Here is a 20,231-nt window from a genome sequence, read left to right as displayed (position 1 = left end):
ATTGGCTCAAAAAAAAAACAAATTTACATGATTGTATTGAACAAAATGTGTTACATAATGTAATATGCCTATACATAATATGAACATAACCAACTTTAGTACATTATGTATTAAAACAAATACCTGCAGAGGGTGCCAATGGCCTGGTGACGTTTCACTGATTAAACCACATGTTAAAATCCATTACATTTTAATATTTGGCCACATGCAGAAACATTTATTTTGAAATCATGATGTACAATACATGCCAGATTTAGACATAGGTTGAAGTATTCTCCTGTGTTGGCAAAGGTTTATAAATTATTAACGTTACAAATCTAGTGAGATCATGCCAACTGAAGGCAACTCCAAAGTGATATCAATCAACAAGATTTGTTTTTTATTTTTTGATGTAGGATTTTTATTTATTTTTTCGCAACCAAACGCTGCACGCCGGAAATCTGGCTTGGTGCAAAGAACTTTAAGCCCTGCCTTATTAAAAAAGTATTTTAAAACAATAAACAATTTGAAACTATGTACAGAACATTAATTCTAAGCATATTCTTAAAAGGGATAGTTAAGCCCAAAATAATAATAATAAAAATCTATAATTTTTTCACTGTCATGTCATTCCAAATGTTTCTGTAAAAGGCAATTTTTAATAAAAAAAAAAATAGGGACCCACTTTATATTAAGTGGCCTTAACTACTATGTACTTACATTTTAATTAATAATTTAGTACAGTGTACTTATTGTGTACATACATGTTTTTACATTGTACTTATATTAAAAAAAAAACTACATGTAATTACATCTGTATTTAATTTCTGTAATTACATTTATAATTACACTGTTGACCCATACTTTACACCTTAACCCACCTTTAAACTTACCCATACCTCCAACCCTCTCCCTAACCTTACCCCTATCCCACCTCAATAGCAGCAAGTGTTTTACAATACAATATGAACACAATAAGTACATTGTACTTATTTTTTTATGTAAGTACATAGTAGTTAAGGCCACCTAATATAAAGTGGGACCAAAAATAGAAGTAAATGGTAACCAAAAATGTTTAGTTACCAACATTTTTCAAACTATTTTAATTAGTAAGTTTTTACAGGTATTTAACAACATGAGGATGATTCTAATTTTTATTTTTTATTAACTTATTAATTTATGATATAATTATATTTACACACAATCATGTGTGTGAGTAGATGAGAACTGTGCCTTTAAGCCATGCCAGATTTATGTAAATAAATGTAACATTGTACTTTTAAGGGCCAGTCATAGCATGTTATCCAGCAGAATCTTAACAATGGATGCTTTTGACAAACTTCAGTCAGAACGATATCATCTTACTGTAATAAAAAATTCTCAACTTTTTTTTTTTTTCTTTTTTTTTTTATATGGAATTCTTTAATCAAGCCATGGGCTCAAAGGTTCATTGATTCAGTCTGTCAACAGAAGTGCAACTTAATCCCCATATTTGTTAGACCAAGATGTTGCTCCATTCCAAACATTTCTTTGTTGATTATCCAAGTCTGAACATCAGAGCCGTTGCTCCGCGGGGTGACTGATACACTACCTCCAGAGGTTCGATGGGGGACTGATCACGCTGGCACGAGCGGAAATAGAGGTTTAGGGCTTCACTGTCGGTCACGTAGGGTGTCAAGGATATGATCACAGACCCAGGACTGTAATCTGAGTGTGGCCGGGGTGTTACGGTAACCGCTTCACCGCGCCGTAACATGTCGCACCTTCATTCTACAGACGTGACTCACCAGTCCTCACTCGTGCCTTCAATAATCTACTGTTTGTTATGCTTGGTGAAGCCTTCTATATTTAATCTGTGAAATATGTGCTTTTGGAGGAACTGATCTGACTTTGTTATGCAGGGAGTCCATTGTTTTGACAGCTTCTCTGCCCACATTTGGCCGACTTTGATCTGAAAAGGCCATTCGCATGTGCTATTGATTGATCTTTCTCTTGGGCCTGAGTTTCCATTTCTCTTACAGAGCTGTGGGAAATGGATGGGTCAAACAACAGACCTGCAGGTACTCTGGTCTCAAGTGAGAGAAAAATCCCACTCTTTATTCACGTTGAGTCCCAAGCCCCCCATTTTATACTAAAGGACCTCAGATTGGTGCATTCAACAGGGGGGCTTTTGGGTGATTGGCAGGCCGGTGTTTTGCATCATTTCCATACCCTTTGTGAAGAAGGTTATCTTGACAATTGCGGAAAAAAAAGTCAGGTTTTGAGTTGATAGATGAAGCCGAGAGCCAATTATTTCTGTTAGTGTAAAAGTCTAAACAAATGGCAGTCACAGACCGAGGGTTAGAGTCTGAGAGCAGACTGTTTATTCTCCTGATCTGAAATGAAAGGCTTGGGTTTTTTTTTTTTTCGTAGCTGTTATCTTTTAAGCTGTTTGACATTCTCTCAGGGTTTGTATCAGCCTTCAAGGCACCATATCTTAATAAACAGGAAACGGTAAACTCTGAAGTGCTCTTTCTCACTAATTCTTTACAGTGACTCATGGGTAATGAGGGGTGTTATGTGCTCTTTCTGACAGTTGCAACAGTGAGTCTCTCCCCTAAATATATGCCCCGATGTGCAAAACAGCTCTAAACATTACATATCACTTTGCCTGAAGAAGGAACTGATAATAATATGTCTTAAAAAAAGATGGGAACGAGACACTCACTTATAAAAGCCTTGGGGGCAAATTTCACTAAACGGTTTTGCCATTTTTGCATATTATTCAACAACCACCTGCAACATCTGTCCAGACGTGAGATGACGCATCATTAAGTATGTTCGTTTTTGTAATATTTTAGCCAATCAGATGAGTGAATTATGTGGTCACAAGAATTTTTGGTGGGCATCTATAGGTAAATATTTCAGCTTTCTTATTTAATAAAACAAGCTAAACTTCAAACAAGCATTTACTTATTTACATTACATTATTATTACTGTCACTTTTGATCAATTTAATGCATCCTTGCTAAATAGAAGTATTATGTCTTTTGTAACAGTGTACATCCATCAATGTTTTGATAGCTCCAAGTTAGCATACAAATGCATGCATTGAAATGTGTGACATTAGCATATTAATTAGGCGCATTGTGCCTCATCCACAAATCTTCTGTGCTGTTAACTGACTAGCAAGATTTCCGTGGTGAATCTTGCATCTGAAACACAGATAAACATCACTATCTGCATTCTTAGCAAATTCCCCTTTTTTCAGTGAGTGAGCGGGAGCTTTCAATGAATTCAAGCCGTTATATCACATTACAGGAAAGCTTTAACACATACTCCACCAGTTCCCACATAGCTCCAGCTGTCTCAGTACACACAATCTTATTGTGCCGAATTGAAAAAGATTTCCCGGGGGCAACAGGAATCTGAAGTCACATCACAGAGGAGGTTTTATATGCCTTTTGTGGTAAACAACTGTCTCTTTGTCCAAATGACCCTCGGTTTGTTTGAAGCAGATACTTCCCCAGCACCTGATATGCCTGTAAGCTCCAGATGATAATACTAATATTTGGAATCTGTAGACGGACAGAACTGTCATTCATAACCAGCTACCACAGTTCATAGATAAACACAGAGAGTTCGGTGTAGATGGGCAGGGAAGCTGCAGAACTAATCGTATTCATTCCAAGCATCTGTTTTCCTCTCTTTAAAAGGATGATATTGTTTTGGGGAGGAGAGCAGCATCAGCTGTGCATAATGGGAGGCTGCTTGTTTTTGTGTTTATCCTTTGTGACAGGACGGGGAACTACTCACGAGGAAGGAAATGCCAGAACTAAACTTGTGCATTTCCCTCGTTTTAGAGCCATAATAAACTCACCCAAGTGTGTAAACATGAAAGATAAGATACTTACGCTCGCCTTTGAAATACATCCAGCTACCATAAAAAGTTTGATGTGTGCCAAGGATTGCTTTCCTCTGTAGACTACAACAGCCTGTGGTCTACAATTAATCTAAGTTTCTTCTTCTTTTTTTTTTTTATAAGTACAGTTCATGTCAATTAAACAAATATTAAACAAATATATTTAAACTGTCTTTTAGTTCTAAATGTGCACGATACACATTTCTTAATATTAAGCCCAATATTTGTTTTTAATATCACTGTGGATGAAGTGTATGATCTTTGGATAATATTGGTCTTTAAATGCAAGATATTTAAAGTGTACCAGACGTATACTTGCAACAGTTCAACTTTTGCACAATCACATATACTTCAGTGTGTCTTTAGTTGGACCTCAGCACTATTTTCACACACTTAAAGTGCATTAAGCAATGCTGTTCCAATTCAGCAGACTTTAAGAACACCAGTTTAGCATACCAAAAGTACAGCTGCAGAGTATTTTTATTAAGCATATAAAAATGTATTTGGAGTATACTTAACATGAAATAAATGTAATTCAAATACATGTTTGCATATTTATTTTTCACTTGGGTTGTCATATCAAAAACCAATCAAGAACTGACTCAAAGAAATCATTTGGCTGAGAACTGGACTTCGCTGATCATGCTGCGTGTTTGTGATTTACTGAAAAGAATCAGCTCGTAAAAATTGTTTACTCAAAAATGAGAGTTTGCTGGTTACACTGTATGTTTGTGATTCAGTAAAAAAGAACCAGCTCAAGAGAATGGACATAACTGATTAAGTTGTATGTTTGTGCACCATAGAAGAACTGATTTAATCAAGTCATTTAATCAAGAAATGGGTGTTACTCATGCTCGATATTTCACGCTTAATATTAATGCAGGGAACTCATTTTAAGGTATGCCAATGGAACCAAACGCCATAAAATATATATTTAATCCAACTTTAAAATCAATTTGAATAGTAAACGTTACAAGCTGTGTTTGCCACCTCCAATAAAAATCATTCACACCCGTGTGATCATCCCTGACCCTGGACCAGACGATCTCCAATCATTTAAGACGGCTTTATTGAAAGGGACTGAACCCGACATGCTAAACGTGTTTTGTGGGTGTGAATGATTTCTAATTAAATGAGCACTCAATTACAGCGATTGCTCTCTCAAAGTAAGTTAAGCAAATTGATGAGGCTAATGCACATTTCACAGGGAGATGAATTGAGGCTACACCGAGTCTTCACCCTTCTGTCTGGACATAAGGACCACAGACACCCTGCTGAAGCCAGGAGGACATGGAAAAATGGGGGATGGACACCACAAAGAAAGAGGTTCCTTGAGTCTTTTGAGTCCAGGCTTGTTTGATAAGATATGAATGGAGCCCTTGTTGATGGTCGGGACTCGGGTGTTTTTCTCTTCTGTTTTGTTCACCCGAAAGTGATGAGACCAGGAAAAATAAGTGTAGTGGATATCTTTACTGAGAAAGGGAGAGATAGACACAGAGCATCTGGTGGTGAGATCCTGTTATTGTTAGTGCAAAGGAAAGCCCCAGCTTCAGAGGTCCTTGACCAGTTACTCTCCGTAGCCAGCAGAATGGAAACGGAATAAGGATGAGGCTGTTTTGAGCTCTTTGGGGGGACAAATCGACTCCGAGCAGGAAACTGTTACAATGGGACTGATGCCCTCTGATGTATTATAAATGTCAATCATTATTAGCATAATCACACACCCTCAAATTGTTTACTACAATTTTTTTTTTTAATGAAACCTATTAAATGTAATCTGATGGGAAAACATTTTGCTGTAAAAAAATGAAAACAAACATTACAAGATATGAGCTCAAACACCAAAGTAAGTTGGTTTGGAGTATTCCTTGGAATGGAGGGGAAGAGAAATTTACAAAGCATTATGGGAAATTAACTAAATTAAGTGTTCTACTACCATTCATTCTAAACATACATTAACATTCAAAAGTCTGGTTTCAGATTGATTGACTTTTAATTTTTGTATTTTTTTTTTAGATAAGCAATATAATGCTGATAATCCTTAACATAGACGCATTAAATTGATTCATCAAGTATCCTGAAAAAAAAGCACGGTTTCCACAAAAATACTAAGTAACACAGAAGTTTTCAACATTGATGATGACAATAAGAAGAAATGTTTCTTAATCAGCAAATCATCATATTAGAATCGTGTGGCACTAAAGACTGGAGTAATGATGCTGGAAATCCAGCTTTGCCATCAAAATAATAAATTACATTTTAAAACCTAATCAACTTTTAAAGGCTGTTTTGGTCTTGACAGTTTGCATGTATGCACACCGGCGCTTCACACCAGAATACCTTATACAACAGTTCACCGCCTTATGCAAACACGGTAGCACCTAACTTCAATAGCTGGACTCTGATCCTGGGAGAATTTCAGCCATTTTTTTTGTTGTTGACTCAGTGCTGTAGTGTTCAACTGTGATGGAGTAATTAACCGTGTGCAGCAGACAGGTTATTAGAAGCAGAGTTTGGATAAGATTTTCCTGCAGGATACGTGATAAGGTGTCTGATCTGGAAGCAGTACTCTGTGTAAAGGCCAGGACCATCAGTATTCCCATAGTACGGTTTAGCGCCTGTAGGCATGGCAATTTGTCTCAGCTCCACCAACAAACAAACCCTGGGGAAACAGTGCAAGGCTGGACTTGTAATAGTGGCAAGGCTGATACAAAAGACCCAGAGTTATGGCTTGTGGAAAGACAGCGGCTTTATGTAATGACTTTTCTGGCCGACCTGGAAGGAAAGGCAGGCGTTTGTGCTCAAACATGCATTAACATACATGAACTCCACCGTTCCGCCACACACACACACACACACAACTCGCTGATATGTTGGCTGTGTGAGAACATGATGCTGCCTGCTCATCACATTTCCCTGTGGTCTTTCCAATCAGTTGCGTAAAGCACAGGAAATATGGGTCAGACAGCAGATGTGCTCTCGACTACAGGACAAATCACACCCTCTTTCAACGTGTCAGGATCAAACAGCGTAGCCGGGGGGGCCAAATTCTGCTTTCTAAATGTCTCTAACCTTTCTAGAGGAGAGGAAAAGTGGGAAACGGATACCGCTGTGCTCCATGGTGGTGCATTTGTGGGGTCCGGCGTGTACGTGTTTGTAGAAATGTACGTGAGTGAGCTTGCGTGTACATGTTTGGGGATTGGTGTATATATAGCATCAGTGATGAATAAGGATGTCTGGGATAATGAACAGGAGAAATCTTTAAATGTTATCTTTGTGTTCGTTTATGCAATTTTCTTCACATGCTATACTGGTTAAGTTGAGCACTCATCATGTAAAAATGTATGAAATATTTTCTTTGGATTCTAAAACATAATTATTACTGTCAAAAATGGATTTGAAAATGTAAAAACAAAAATATATTTTTCAGTCATGCACAGCATGAAGTAGTCGTCTTTATTATACACTAGAATTCAAATGTTTGGGGGTGGTACGATTGTTCAAATGTTTTTTTTGTTTGTTTTTTTTTCTCCAAGGCTGTGTTTATTTGATCAACAAGACATATTAATACATTTTAAAATGCACTTTATGCCTGTTATGGCAAAGTTGGATTTTCAGCAGCTATTACTCCAGTCTTCAGTGTCACATAATGCTTCAGAAATCATTGTAATATTCCATTGCTTTAGTGTTTGTGTTGCATAATATGTTTGAGGCAAATGTGACTTTTTTCTGCTTTCTTTTATGACTAGAAAGTTCAAAACAGCACCAAAAAAATAATAGAAAATTTGTTTTTGCATTAACAAATTTAATAACAGAAATCTCTCTTTTGGTCAATTTATTGTGTCCTTGCTGAATAAATTTTACTGTGTTTATATTTTCTTTGGAACAATATATATATATATATATATATATATATATATATATATATATATATATATATATATATATATATATATATATGTATATATGTATATATGTATATATGTGAGTATGTATTTATATATATATATATATATATATTATATATATATATATATATATATATATATATATATCTCATCTGAAGTTGCATTGGCTATTTTATCTTTAAGCTTCACAAAAAAAAGAAAGTGAAGTTTTAGCAGTAGTAATAAATATCTCTAAAAATTACCAAATTGACAGCTTGCAAGTATATGAAGGTGTGCCACAAGAAAAATTATAGGGAAAAAAAAGCATCAAGTTAATGTATGAGAATGACATACAGCTGAAAAGTCTGTGAATCTCTCTCTCTCTCTCTCTCTCTCTCTCTCTCTCTCTCTCTCTCATTCCAGTCATGCTGTTCCTGTCCTTTACAACAGCAACAATCACATTCTCTTATGATAGACTCATTTAGATTGACCTACATCACTTTGGATAATAACTGCAGCTTTAAAGAGAAGATTGGTAGTTTGATGGATGGATTCTAATTTTTCCTTTTCATCCACTCCCTTTTTTTTCATTCTTGCATGCGGGTCTTCTTGCCTCCGTGGAACTTCAGCGCCTGCCTTTGCTTGATCTAGCAGTTATCCGGTCAACCACTAGGGGGTAGCAATGTTCTCATCTCAGATTAGCCCAGCTGATTCAAATCCTTTATTCTAAAAGATTTATTTACTCCCTGGAATAAAAACATGCGCTCTCACATTCTTTTAGTGACGCTAATGCGTTTTCAAAAAGCTGTAATCAGCTCTTCACGCACACCGCTTTGAGAGCGTGCTCTTTTTTTTGCAGGAATTTATACGGTTGTATAATGCTGATTTGTTCTTATTTCACTTTAAACAAGCCTCTAATCACATAAAAACAATAATTAAGAGTCAATTATTCCAGAGTGCCTGGAGCAAAAGAGAGAGAGAGTGTGATTTTTATCAGGCCATGAGTGTATACTCGACATACTAACTGAGTCTGGGTTGAAACGAACAGGAGTTCTCATTCTCACTGCTGTTAAGCACTATGTTTGATCCCTTATAGATGCCCGATCTCTAGTGACCCCTAAACAAACCCCACTCCACATCATGGGATAAGGGTGGGATTGTGAAATGCTGAGCTGGCAAGGCAGCTCGCCTGGAATGCTGTTCCCTTCATTTATGTCCCCCTGCAAATGAGAGGGTTAATTTACACATTAGCACAGATTAAGGGTACAAATGAGACCTTGTGTCACTAAATGGGGTCAAAAGAGGGGATAAGGGTGGAAAGGAAAGGGCGAACACCTTAGGGTACTAGGGAACTCTAGTTCTTTCTTTGCACATTATCCAGGCACATTTTGCTTCTTGCAAATGACTGATGCTTATTTTACTTACCATCTCCGATGTTATGAGGTGGAATGTGTACACGTGTATGTGTTTGTGTAATTATACTACACTCAATGTATATTTTATTATATTGTTATATTATATTTTATATTTAAATATATATTTAAATCATGTATTAAGATATGTTTTAAACATGAATATTGTATGTTTTCTTTTTATATTTTAAGGTGTTTAATAGTAATTTATTTGTTTATTATTATTATTATTATTATTATTTATTTGTAATGGGTTTTTTTTTTTTTTCATTTTAACTGTAATTAGATTTTTTTATCTGTTGATTAAATGATCCAACAGTGTGACAGATGCAGTATGTGGCATTAGTGGTTTTTAGAAAAAAAAATCCAGTCAGGTTCAAGTTGCAGTTAGACAAATCACAATTATTGTATAAGTATATTCCAGGAGTTTACATCTTCCAGAAGCAACTGTAAGTACGGCCCAATAGGGAAAAGCATTACTAGTTGCTACTGTGATGTCTATATACCCAGCCTTTGCTCTGGGCAGGGGTGGTGCTGCAGTCTCTATCTGAGTGTTTTCCTTCAGCTCTAAGCGACGTGCTGAGGCTCTCGCCCCGACCTGTTGGGTGTTTACGTGTTGACACTCGCTACGATGGGACTCCACATTCCTGGCAGAGGCCTTCTTGGAGTTGCCATGTTAGGAAAACACTATCTGACACCAAGGCGGTTTGCGAGACAACTTAACACACAACTTGAATACTCTGAGTTCTATACTGGCATAGATTCCAATGAAGAGTTGCGTAAATACACTCCATTTCAGATTTTTCTTGAAGACTTTAGTAAAAATAGGATGTCTGTGACACTTCCCTTTTTCAGACCAATTCCACGTTTGCAGACATTACTGGATATTTATATAAAATAACACTTATTTGTAGGTGGAAATATAAAAAAAAAAAACTTTTTGCATTCGGTAGTGATTAATTCAACAAGCGTTATGTGATTTTAACATGGCCACCTCCATAATGCAACTTGCTCCGTATAAAATAAAACTGCCTTTATTAGCTTACTGATTGGCTTTTGAATTATTTAAGGTGATTTTTTTGTAACACATAAAGCAACTTAATAGGAATTCCTATTAAGTTGCTTTATGTGTTACAAAAAAATCACCTTAAATAATTCAAAAGCCCAAAATCACACTGGAAATGTTTAATCTGTGAAGCCAAAACATTGTGTTGTAGATCTAGTGTAGAAGGTCAAAGTTCTAAGCCTTCTGGACCCACATTTTCCCCAGCCCGGATGAGGGGGAAAGGGGAAAGGTGATTTCCTCTTGGACAGCATGACAATGCTTCCTGGAAGAGTCATCCCTCCCTAATAACAACTGCATCCTGCCCTGAAAATGAAACGAGGCTCTGTAGATCCACATATGTTGTGAAAACACACTCAGCCATTGTGACACCAACATGCTGTGCCATCTTGAACCAGTGCTAAAGATACAGCTATTATATTATCATAGTGATTAAGTTACTCAAGGGAGCAGGCAGGAATAATTATAGAGACACCTTGTGTTTATTGATGGTTTTCTTAATGTCATTGGGTATGCTATAATGACTGAAGGATGATAGCACAACTAATACTATTACAGGCCATTAAACAAACACAAATACAGAGGGAGAGAATATGAAAGTGATTGCTGATCGTGTGTGTGTGTGTCTGTGTGTGTTTTTCTCCTAAATACATCCTCTTGGCAAGAATCCAAGAGTGAACGGTTAATGCAAAGAAAGCAAAATAGAAAGTGAAAAAAGAGAAGTGTGTGAGGGCGGTTTTGTGCATTGTGCGCTTGTACTGTATGCAATCATTTTTGCTAGTTTTGGAAACCGTGTCCTATCAGGAGCAGCAGCTGTCAGGGCAGGACACGACTCGGCTCTTTGGGCACTGTTGATGGTAAGTTGACTTTGTCATCCTTATTACAGCCATGGCCAAAAGTTCTGAGAATTACACAAATATTAATTTTCACAATGTCTGCTGCTTTAGTGTTTTTAGATCTTTTTGTCAGGTGTTACTATGGTATACTTAAGTATAGTTTAGTGCTTGCAACGATTACATTTTTGAATCGTGATTAATCGCATGATTACCTGTGATTAATTGCATTGTTATGCACAAAATTAATAATGCATTCAAAAGTAGTGTATTGTGCACATTTTTCATTTAAATGTACTGCTATATAAACAAGAGTGCAATAACATTTGGTTTGCAAACACTTTAAACAAATAAGTTTGCGTGATGATCTGTTGTGAAAAAAGAATTCTCCATTTCTTGTCTCCCAACATTTCTTAAAGCTATGTTGCTGCTGCTGTTTTTCTTCCACTGACCTCAACACATGCCTTGCTCTCTCATTGGCTGTAGCTTGTCGAGACACCTGAAAAGACGTGATGTCGAGTCGGCTGACCATTCCAGATATTCAGCATGCTAGATATTCATTTGGTGTTTGCGATGCGTCAATGGGCCTCTTTGACATGTCGTTGAGTAGTTCCCACGTAAAGATTGGTGAGCTCCAATCACCCGCTGATTTCCCCCCGATCACAGCCCGAAACGTCGGCGAGTTTGTTAACTTAAAATCTTGTAGTGTGAACTTTAGTTATCACTTTTTTTAAGCTTTTTTCCCAGATGCCCAAAACAGTATGAAACGGGATTCAACAGAGAAAAAAGATTTTACCCCAGTCCTCAGCAGTCCAATCTCTGCACCTTGTGCAGAATATCAATCTGTCCCTGAGAGAAGTGGTTTCTTTGCTGCCCTGCTTGACACCAGGCAATCCTCCAAAAGTTTTCACCTCACTGTGCGTGCAGATGCGTTCGCACCTGCCTGCTGCCAATCCTGAGCAAGCTCTGCACTTGTGGTTCCCCGATTATGGTGCAGAAGCAAATTTAGGATATGGTCCTGGCGCTTGCTGGACTTTCTTTAGTGCCCTGGAGCCTTATTCACAGCAATTGCCCCTTTCCCCTTGAAGTTCTTGATGATCTGATTAATTGTTGATTTAGGTGCTATCTTACTAGCAACATTATCCTTGCCATGTGAATCGCTTTTTGTGCAAAGCAATGATGACTGCACATGTTTCCTTGCAGGTAACCATGGTTAACAGAGGAATAACAAGGATTTCAAGCAACACCCTCCTTTTAAAGCTTCCAGTCTGTTATTCTAACTCTATTAGGATGACAGAGTAATCTCCAGCATTGTCCTCATCAACACTCTCACCTGTGTTAATGAGAGAATAGTTCATCAGTCGTCCGTGAGGGCCTAGCGCACTGTTTGGTGTTTATTTTATCATTAAAGTTTTGATTTAAAGGTCCGCCGGTTTCCGCCTCCTTTTTCCCTTGATTCTGGAGTTTTTATATTGTTACTGTATCACTTATTAAAGTAAAACATCCATGCTTTTTGGATTTAAATTTAACAAAGCATGCAAACAAACAGCTTTCTTTTATCATGTTAATTTTGTGACCGCGCTAGTTCCAGTGACTTATTTCTTATTCGTTTTCTGATAACTTCCCTTTGTTGGTGAAATGATGTGGTTGTGTGACATTGTTTCTAAGAGGCAGGTAAAGGGGGGTTTTAGTGAAGCGAAGCGGAGCTTCTGGCCCGGCGGTTGAAGCACAGGGCTTTTTTGGTCCCAGTGCTACATGTCCGAGGCTATTAACACTGCACAGCCCGTTTAAAGCACTCGCTCGCACTGGCCCGACAGTGGAAAAGTGGCTACTGGTATGATGTCATCTGTTCTTTTTGTGGCAAGGCTGAAATGCAATTGCAATTCATCTGATCGCTCTTCATAACATTCTGGAGTATATGCAAATTACAATTATAAAAACTGAGGCAGGAGACTTTATATTTGTGCCATTCTCAAAACTTTTGGTCAAGGCTGTATAATTAGTCAGTTGGTTTGTGCTTAGATGTTTTTTTTTTGTTAGCTGGTTAGTTAGTTGTTTAGTTTTTTGACTAGTCAGTTTGATGTTTAGTTAGTTGGTTTGTATTTAGTTGGTTTGTTAACGAGCTAGTTTTTAGTTTAGTTTAGTTTAGTTTTAGGTTTAGTTTAGTTTATATAAGATGTAACATTACAATGAATTTACCTTTATATATTTGTACAAACCCGATTCCAAAAAAGTTGGGACACTGTACAAATTGTGAATAAAAACAGAATGTAATGATGTGGAAGTTTCAAATTTAAATATTTTATTCAAAATACAACATAGATGACATATCAAATGTTTAAACTGAGAAAATGTATCATTTTAAGGGGAAAATAAGTTGATTGTAAATTTCATGGCATCAACACATCTCAAAAAAGTTGGGACAAGGCCATGTTTACCACTGCGTGGTGTCCCCTCTTCTTTTTATAACAGTCTGCAAACGTCTGGGGACTGAGGAGACACGTGGCTCAAGTTTAGGAATAGGAATGTTGTCCCATTCTTGTCTTATACAGGCTTCTAGTTGCTCGACTGTCTTAGGTCTTTATGATGCACCAAATGTTTTCTGTGGGTGAAAGATCTGGACTGCAGGCTGGCCATTTCAGTACCCAGATCCTCCTTCTACACAGCCATGATGTTGTAATTGATGCAGTATGTGATCTGGCATTGTCATGATGGAAAATGCAAGGTCTTTCCTGAAAAAGACGATGTCTGGATGGGAGCATATATTGTTCTAGAACGTGGATATACCTTTCAGCATTGATGGTGTCTTTCCAGATGTGTAAGCTGCCCATGCCACACACACTCATGCAACCCCATACCATCAGAGATGCAGGCTTCTGAACTGAGTGCTGATAACAACTTGGGTTGTCCTTGTCTTCTTTAGTCCGGATGACATGGCGTCCCAGTTTTCCAAAAATAACTTTAAATCAGCCTTGGCCCAGAGAAAACAACTGCACATCTGGATCATGTTTAGATATGGCTTCCTTTTTGACCTTATAGAGTTTTAGCTAGCAACGGCGAAAGGCGCAGTGAATTGTGTTCATCGACAGTGTTTTCTAGAAAAATTGGTCCTCAAACTGTTTCTTATATGTACATTTAACTTTTCAGGCCTCTTATTGCTACCTGTCCCAACTTTTTTGGAATGTGTAGCTCTCATGAAATCCAAAATGAGCCAATATTTGGCATGGCATTCCAACATGTCTCACTTTCAACATTTGATATGTTATCTATATTCTATTGTGAATTAAATATAAGTTTACGAGATTTGTACATTATTCCATTCCTTTTTTTACTCACAATTTGTACAGTGTCACAACTTTTTTGTTATTGGGTTTGTAGTATCAAGGAGAGCATCTAATGCAGAAATGTATTTTAATCCCATTATATAGATGCAAACTAAAGGAACTTTTTAAGGGCCCAGTTCACATTTGGTAGAAACTTGTTGTTCTGTAATACTTTTCTCTTCTGGTAATTCTCAGTAGAAAATCCAGCTGTGCATCAGCTCAGTTTAGAAGGCGCTCTAACAGATGTCCGGCAGTTGGCCATTGTCCTCTCGCTCTGTCCTCACCTGTCCCTCCCACTATGTGTGGAAGACACTGAGAACGCACCAGAGGATGGGGTCAAACTTCAGAGTCCTTCACTTCCGTCTGCCATGTCCTTTTAAGTATGCTTGGATTAGGATGAGGTTAAGATGCTTTAATTGAATTAACCCCTTGAATCCCACACAAGCAAAAGCTGGAGTAAAGACCAGCAGCTTTCTCACGGTGTGTGGCGACACATCTTCATAGTAACCCGATACTTCCAGTCTCTTTGGGGAGGTTACCCTGGCAACAGTATGAATGAACTGACAGCATCTGTGCGTACATGTGCTTTTTATTAAAGAGGAGCAGTAATGGAGACATTTAGTGGCAATTCACTGTCCCTTGTGGCACAGCAAACGCACACTTCCTCCCCCTCTCTTCCTCTTCCTATCTTGCCTTTTTACTCAACCATATCAACATCCGTAAAAATCAACATCTGTTTAGACAACCTCTATGTTTGTACCACCAAATGGTTTATGAATTTAAAGGAATAGCTCAGTCAAAAATGTAATTTATTAAATATTCACTCTCATGTTGTTACAAAGCTGTACCTCGTCCATACAGTGTTGTTTTGGACTCTATCAACTTTCATTATATGGTCAAAGACAGTTTTCAAAATATCTTCAAAAAAGCTCAGAGGAATAAAATCCATACAGGTTTGGAATGACACAAGGATGAGTAAATTCTCTCTGTAAGAAATCCTTGTCATGCAGTGGCCCAGAATTATTTTAAGTGTATCTTATCATACATAGATTTCCAGAGTGTGTGGACTCGAATAGAGGAAGATGTATTAGTCATCAGATAATGACCTGGAATGACCAGAACAATGTGGCAGTGGAGAGCACTTTGTAGGAAACTCCATTAACAAACCGCAGTCAGTTAATTAGCTGTAGACGCAGCCGAGCATACAGACCCTGCATGTGGCTCGGAGCTTTGCGAAAGGCTTTTAGATGAAAGTGATGAATTGCTGTCATTGGGCTTGTTCTATACTTTATCAAATGATTAAATATTGAATGTAAAATAGACAGCTCTCGCCGCATGCAAAGGTCATCTTCCGATTGCCACATTAATCAAAATGCTTTTTCCTGTCAGCGGTGACGAGAGAATTCCCAAAACAGCAGAGATGCGCCGTGTGGTGATATGCTGCAGGCACAAGTGTATATATGTGTGTGTGAGGTTAGACACTGTAGGATGGGAATTTGCTCTTTCTGGAAGCTTCCACGGCTTCTCTTAGTTCATTTCGTACCGGATTTCCATTCACGCATCCCAGCACATTGTATTCTATTCACAAGGATTGCATTTCCATTTTTCTACTTTACCTGTCTGGGATTGTGAAAGACATTTCCTCGTATCTCAAGGGTGGGATTTTAACAGAGGCTTGCGCTGATGACATAAGGAAAATGGATAAACATCCATCCCACTCTTGAGAAACACTCTTATTTAGGTAACCATGGCGATAACAGAGCTTGAGGAACTCCTTTTCTTTTGTGTGGCATAAAACTAGTTAAAATACAACCAGGAAGAGAGAGGCCCAAAGGCAAGGAAATGCATCACCCTCGGAGTGCTGTCTGTGGTTATGCTATGACACACCCTCACACACACACACACACACAGGCGCGTTAGACTCACACATTCTCGTAACTGACATCCTGAACAGTTCGCAATTCTCTCTCTGACAGCACATGGGGCAGGGCAGCTGCTCCAGGATCCCACTTAATCTGTTAAGGTAAAAGACTGATTTCTGTTAATATTTTACTATACCAATGTCTCTGCTGGAATGTTTCTAGTTTGTGTAATCTACTTACTAGCTGTCATTTGTCGAATGCAACTGGTTATGGTTTGCAATAGGCCTATTTGTTGTATTGAGCTGTAGAAACATGTTGTGGTTTTGTCATTGGCTGGTGTGTTATGAGGGGAAGTGTGAGTGTGTTGTTTTGGGGCCTCACTATGATACATCAGCCGTCTATTGAATGTCAAACAAAGGAACATTATTGTGATTCAAACATAAAACCATGCTCACAGCGTCTCAGCATGGGTTTGACCTGCACACACACACACACACACACACACACACACACACTTTCTTTCAGTCAAAGGCATTTTCACACTCTCTCATGGCTAGCTGTTTTGAAAAAGGCCCATCCTTACATGGGTGTATTCAGCGGTCTCCTTGACTTTAATTTATATGAGGTGGACTTCATTTTATGGAGAGCATAAAGACTAAACACTTAGATTTTGTGATAAGTCAGAATGACAGTTCGAGAGTGAGAAAAACACACTTCCTCAGTGAAACTGTGCAGAGATGCTTTACCTCCTCACGTTTAAACAGATCTGGAGGGGAGCCCTTAAAGAGATAGTTCACCCCAAAAAAAAATTGTTATTATCTGCCCGTTTCAAACCTGTGACACTTTCTTCATTCAAATGTAAAGGGTTTTTATTATTATTATTATTATTTATTTATTTATTTTTGTAAGAATATTATTGCCACTCTTTTCAGTTCAATAATAGTGAATAGGGACAGAGGCTGTCAAGGTAAAAAAAAAAAAAAAGTATCTAAGCACTACATTCCAAGCTGTAAGATAGTTTGGTGTGAGGCAAAAGACTAGAATTTGAGAAGTTGGGATAAACAAATCATTCTTTTGAGTAATATTTTCAGTGAATCATTTGCTTCATTTCCCATTTGGCCTAAATGATTCATTTATTGCAAAATGTTCTCCTCAAATCCATCCCCCTGACTCAACGATCAGGTCGCAGTGTTTAAAAACCAACTGGATTATAAATAAAGGACAGCTTACATTTCAATCTGGCCATTATAAAATATTGCTCTTGAAGACTTGAATATACTGCTAGGATCATACAAACTACTTTTATGATTGATGATTTTTTTTTTTTTTTTACGATTTTGAAATAACCTAAAGGTTCGTAAATGACAGAATTTTCATTTTTGAGTGAACTGTCCCTTCAAGTTCACACATGGTTTTCCATTAAATCCATTTTATTAAAATCTGTGTATAGTTTTTGAAGAACAGCTAAAATTATAACTGTTCAAATGAAAACATACCAATGTTTTTAACCAGTGATATCTGGCTTGCTGTGCACTAATAATATGTATCCATGCTGCTTTTCTGTAAATGGTAAACTACCAGCTCTTTGTCAGAATAAAAACCACTCACATCTGACTGACCATTTTCACGTCTTTTAACAGCAATCCACAGCTTAAACAGCCCAGCGTGACAGCAAAGACAGGCACTTATTATTACCAGCACTGAACGAGTAACTGCGATTTGCTTTTCTTTTTCTCTCAGATGAGCGAGTCTGTGGATGCCAACTATTCAAAGAAGCACTAAAAATTCTCCTAATTGATTTTATGGGTCAATTACGTATTTTTCTCATTGTGTGGTCAGCAGGGGAGCCTGGGCCGGACGACTGACAGCAGCCCTACTAGTGTGCAAATGAGTTTGAGAGAGATGCAGGGGGAGGAGGAAGGGTGGATGGGAGAAGTCCTCTTTTGGATTAGTGGAAGCTTCTTGGCGATCTGCATGTGAATGAGCATGAGCAGCTTTAGCCGTTACCCCTGCGCTTTTTCTCCATAGCGAGGGAGAGACACACTGAGAGAGGGGGAGAAGTGCATGGGCAGTTACACAGAGCACAAAGCAGAAGTTTAGGGACAAGTCTTGAGGTACATCACAGTTGCGGACTGTCTGGTGTGGGCCGCGGGGTCTTTAGTAGGGAAAGCGGAGTGGACAGAGCTTTGTGAATGAGAGAAGGTAAGAATCTCTTTTTTTATCCCATGGGCTTTGCGTGTGTCTCAGCTTCACTGCCCCTCTGATAACAATGGAACCAAGAGCAATGGAGCACTTCAACAGTGCCAAAAGGGGGAAGGGAGAGTCTCATGGCTGCCCGAGAGGACACTTTTCTAAAATCATGTCTTCAAAGGTGGCTTGTTTTGCTCTATTTTTGTCATTTCAGACATTTTCAGGCAGGAAGTAATTGAGGGTTGACACGCTCTGATGTTTGAAACTCGGTTACGGTTATTGGTTACCCCTTTTCAAGATGCAACAGGCGTGTTTGCCATTTGCAGCAAGTATAATCAAAAGCTCACTCTCTCATACAAGACCATTTGAGTCACTTCCTCTTATGTGATGCAACATTTTAGAAGTATACTTTTGAAGTTTTACTAATTTGTGATGAAAATGAACAGGAAGTTGACACAGAGAGCCTAAGAGTCCAAAATGGTGCCATGATGAGGTTCAGATGTAAGGTATTTTTTTGTGGTATTGTTGACTAGCATGGATAAAATGTGTTTTACATGGTCCTGGGACTGATTAGTTTTAGCATTTTGTGTTGGAGATTTCCAGCATTTGAACTAGATTAGTGCTGAGTAACTGTAATTGGCATAAAAATTAGCAATAAGCTACTGTATGACAGTAAACGCTGTTCTTTATTGCTAGCTACAGAAAGCTGTGGCTAAATTTAAGCATAAAACACAACACAGGCCTCAGAAACTTTTACAGCAATTATCAATGCTTAATATTAACACGCACTATTGATAGTTCTCTTTCTCTCTTTCATTATCGGCCAAATAGGTCTACAGTGTATTTTTAGAGATACTGCTGTGGTTTAAAATTCACATTGTGATGATATTTCCCATATGGGAAGAGGTTATGAGACAAAACAATGGCATGTAACATCCATTATTTTGAGCTGTAGATCAGATGTTAGCATTTAGCAGTTAGCACAACATATCTGAACATCTTTAAAGTGTAAAATGGGTGGTCGTTTAGCACTGCATTCTTTCTTTTTTTGCCTCTGTGGGTCTTTGTGATTCTCACGGGAAAATGGAGGTGACTTTATTATAAAATTAGATGTGTTTTTTGGTTTCTATTTCCTAGTTTCCTGTCATAGATCTGTTCATGACCACATTGGGCATTGGTGTGATTACACCACAGATTTAGTTGTAGATCATCTTGACATTTACCATTTTTGTTGCTTTATATATAACCCTATATCTCAAAATTGGTTTTAGTGCAGTTTGTAAAACGTTTAAGTTCAGTTAGACACATCTAGTTGTACTTGCCCAGGTCTCCGACTCAGCTAATCAAAACAATATTGAGACGATTTTTATTATTTCACTGAAGTATGAGTTAAAATACACATATTTATGGTTTGGTTCCAATAAATGAATACTTGAGCCTTACTGATGGGGTTATGAGGGGGGAAAAGTGCAAAAAGTTTTGAGAAACTAACTTTTTTTTATATCTGAGGTGCTTTGTACTAAGTAAGAGTGAGTTTTGTTTTCTCGCTGTGCGCTGCTGTGTTTCTTAGTCATGTCAAATGAAGATGGGCCACATCTGTGAACAGTTTTATTATTAAAGAACAAGAACAGACACTGAGCAAACCTGCAGACAGATCTGCTTTTATTTAAACTCAATATGCATGGTTTTTATTAAAAAGTTCCAACTTTCGAGCCCTTTTCTCTCACTCTGTTTGCTTTTCTCAAGCCTTTGGACGACTTTATGTCTCCCCTCTCAATCTC

The 20,231-nt window shown here is 37.8% G+C and overlaps 1 protein-coding gene across 4 annotated transcripts in view; it reads left to right on the top strand.

The window, feature by feature from the left end:
• Positions 1 to 20,231, top strand: part of septin12 (septin 12) — a 63,301-nt gene that overhangs the window by 18,942 nt on the left and 24,128 nt on the right. The window contains exon 1 of one of the 4 annotated variants that reach the window (XM_052550735.1): positions 10,946 to 11,099. The exons of 1 other annotated variant lie outside the window; for it this stretch is intronic. Coding sequence is in view for 1 of the 3 variants with exons in the window: in XM_052550733.1 (XP_052406693.1) it covers positions 18,453 to 18,462 (10 nt within the window). In the remaining 2 variants the exon portion in view is untranslated. Of the gene's footprint in view, positions 1 to 10,945; positions 11,100 to 16,300; positions 16,422 to 18,242; positions 18,463 to 20,231 lie in introns of those variants that run through there. 2 more of the 4 variants (XM_052550736.1, XM_052550733.1) reach the window with 2 other exon arrangements.

The sequence above is a fragment of the Carassius gibelio genome, chromosome B3, assembly GCF_023724105.1.
Source record: "Carassius gibelio isolate Cgi1373 ecotype wild population from Czech Republic chromosome B3, carGib1.2-hapl.c, whole genome shotgun sequence".
Lineage (NCBI taxonomy): Eukaryota > Metazoa > Chordata > Actinopteri > Cypriniformes > Cyprinidae > Carassius > Carassius gibelio.
This window is presented reverse-complemented; position numbering and strand designations above follow the sequence as displayed.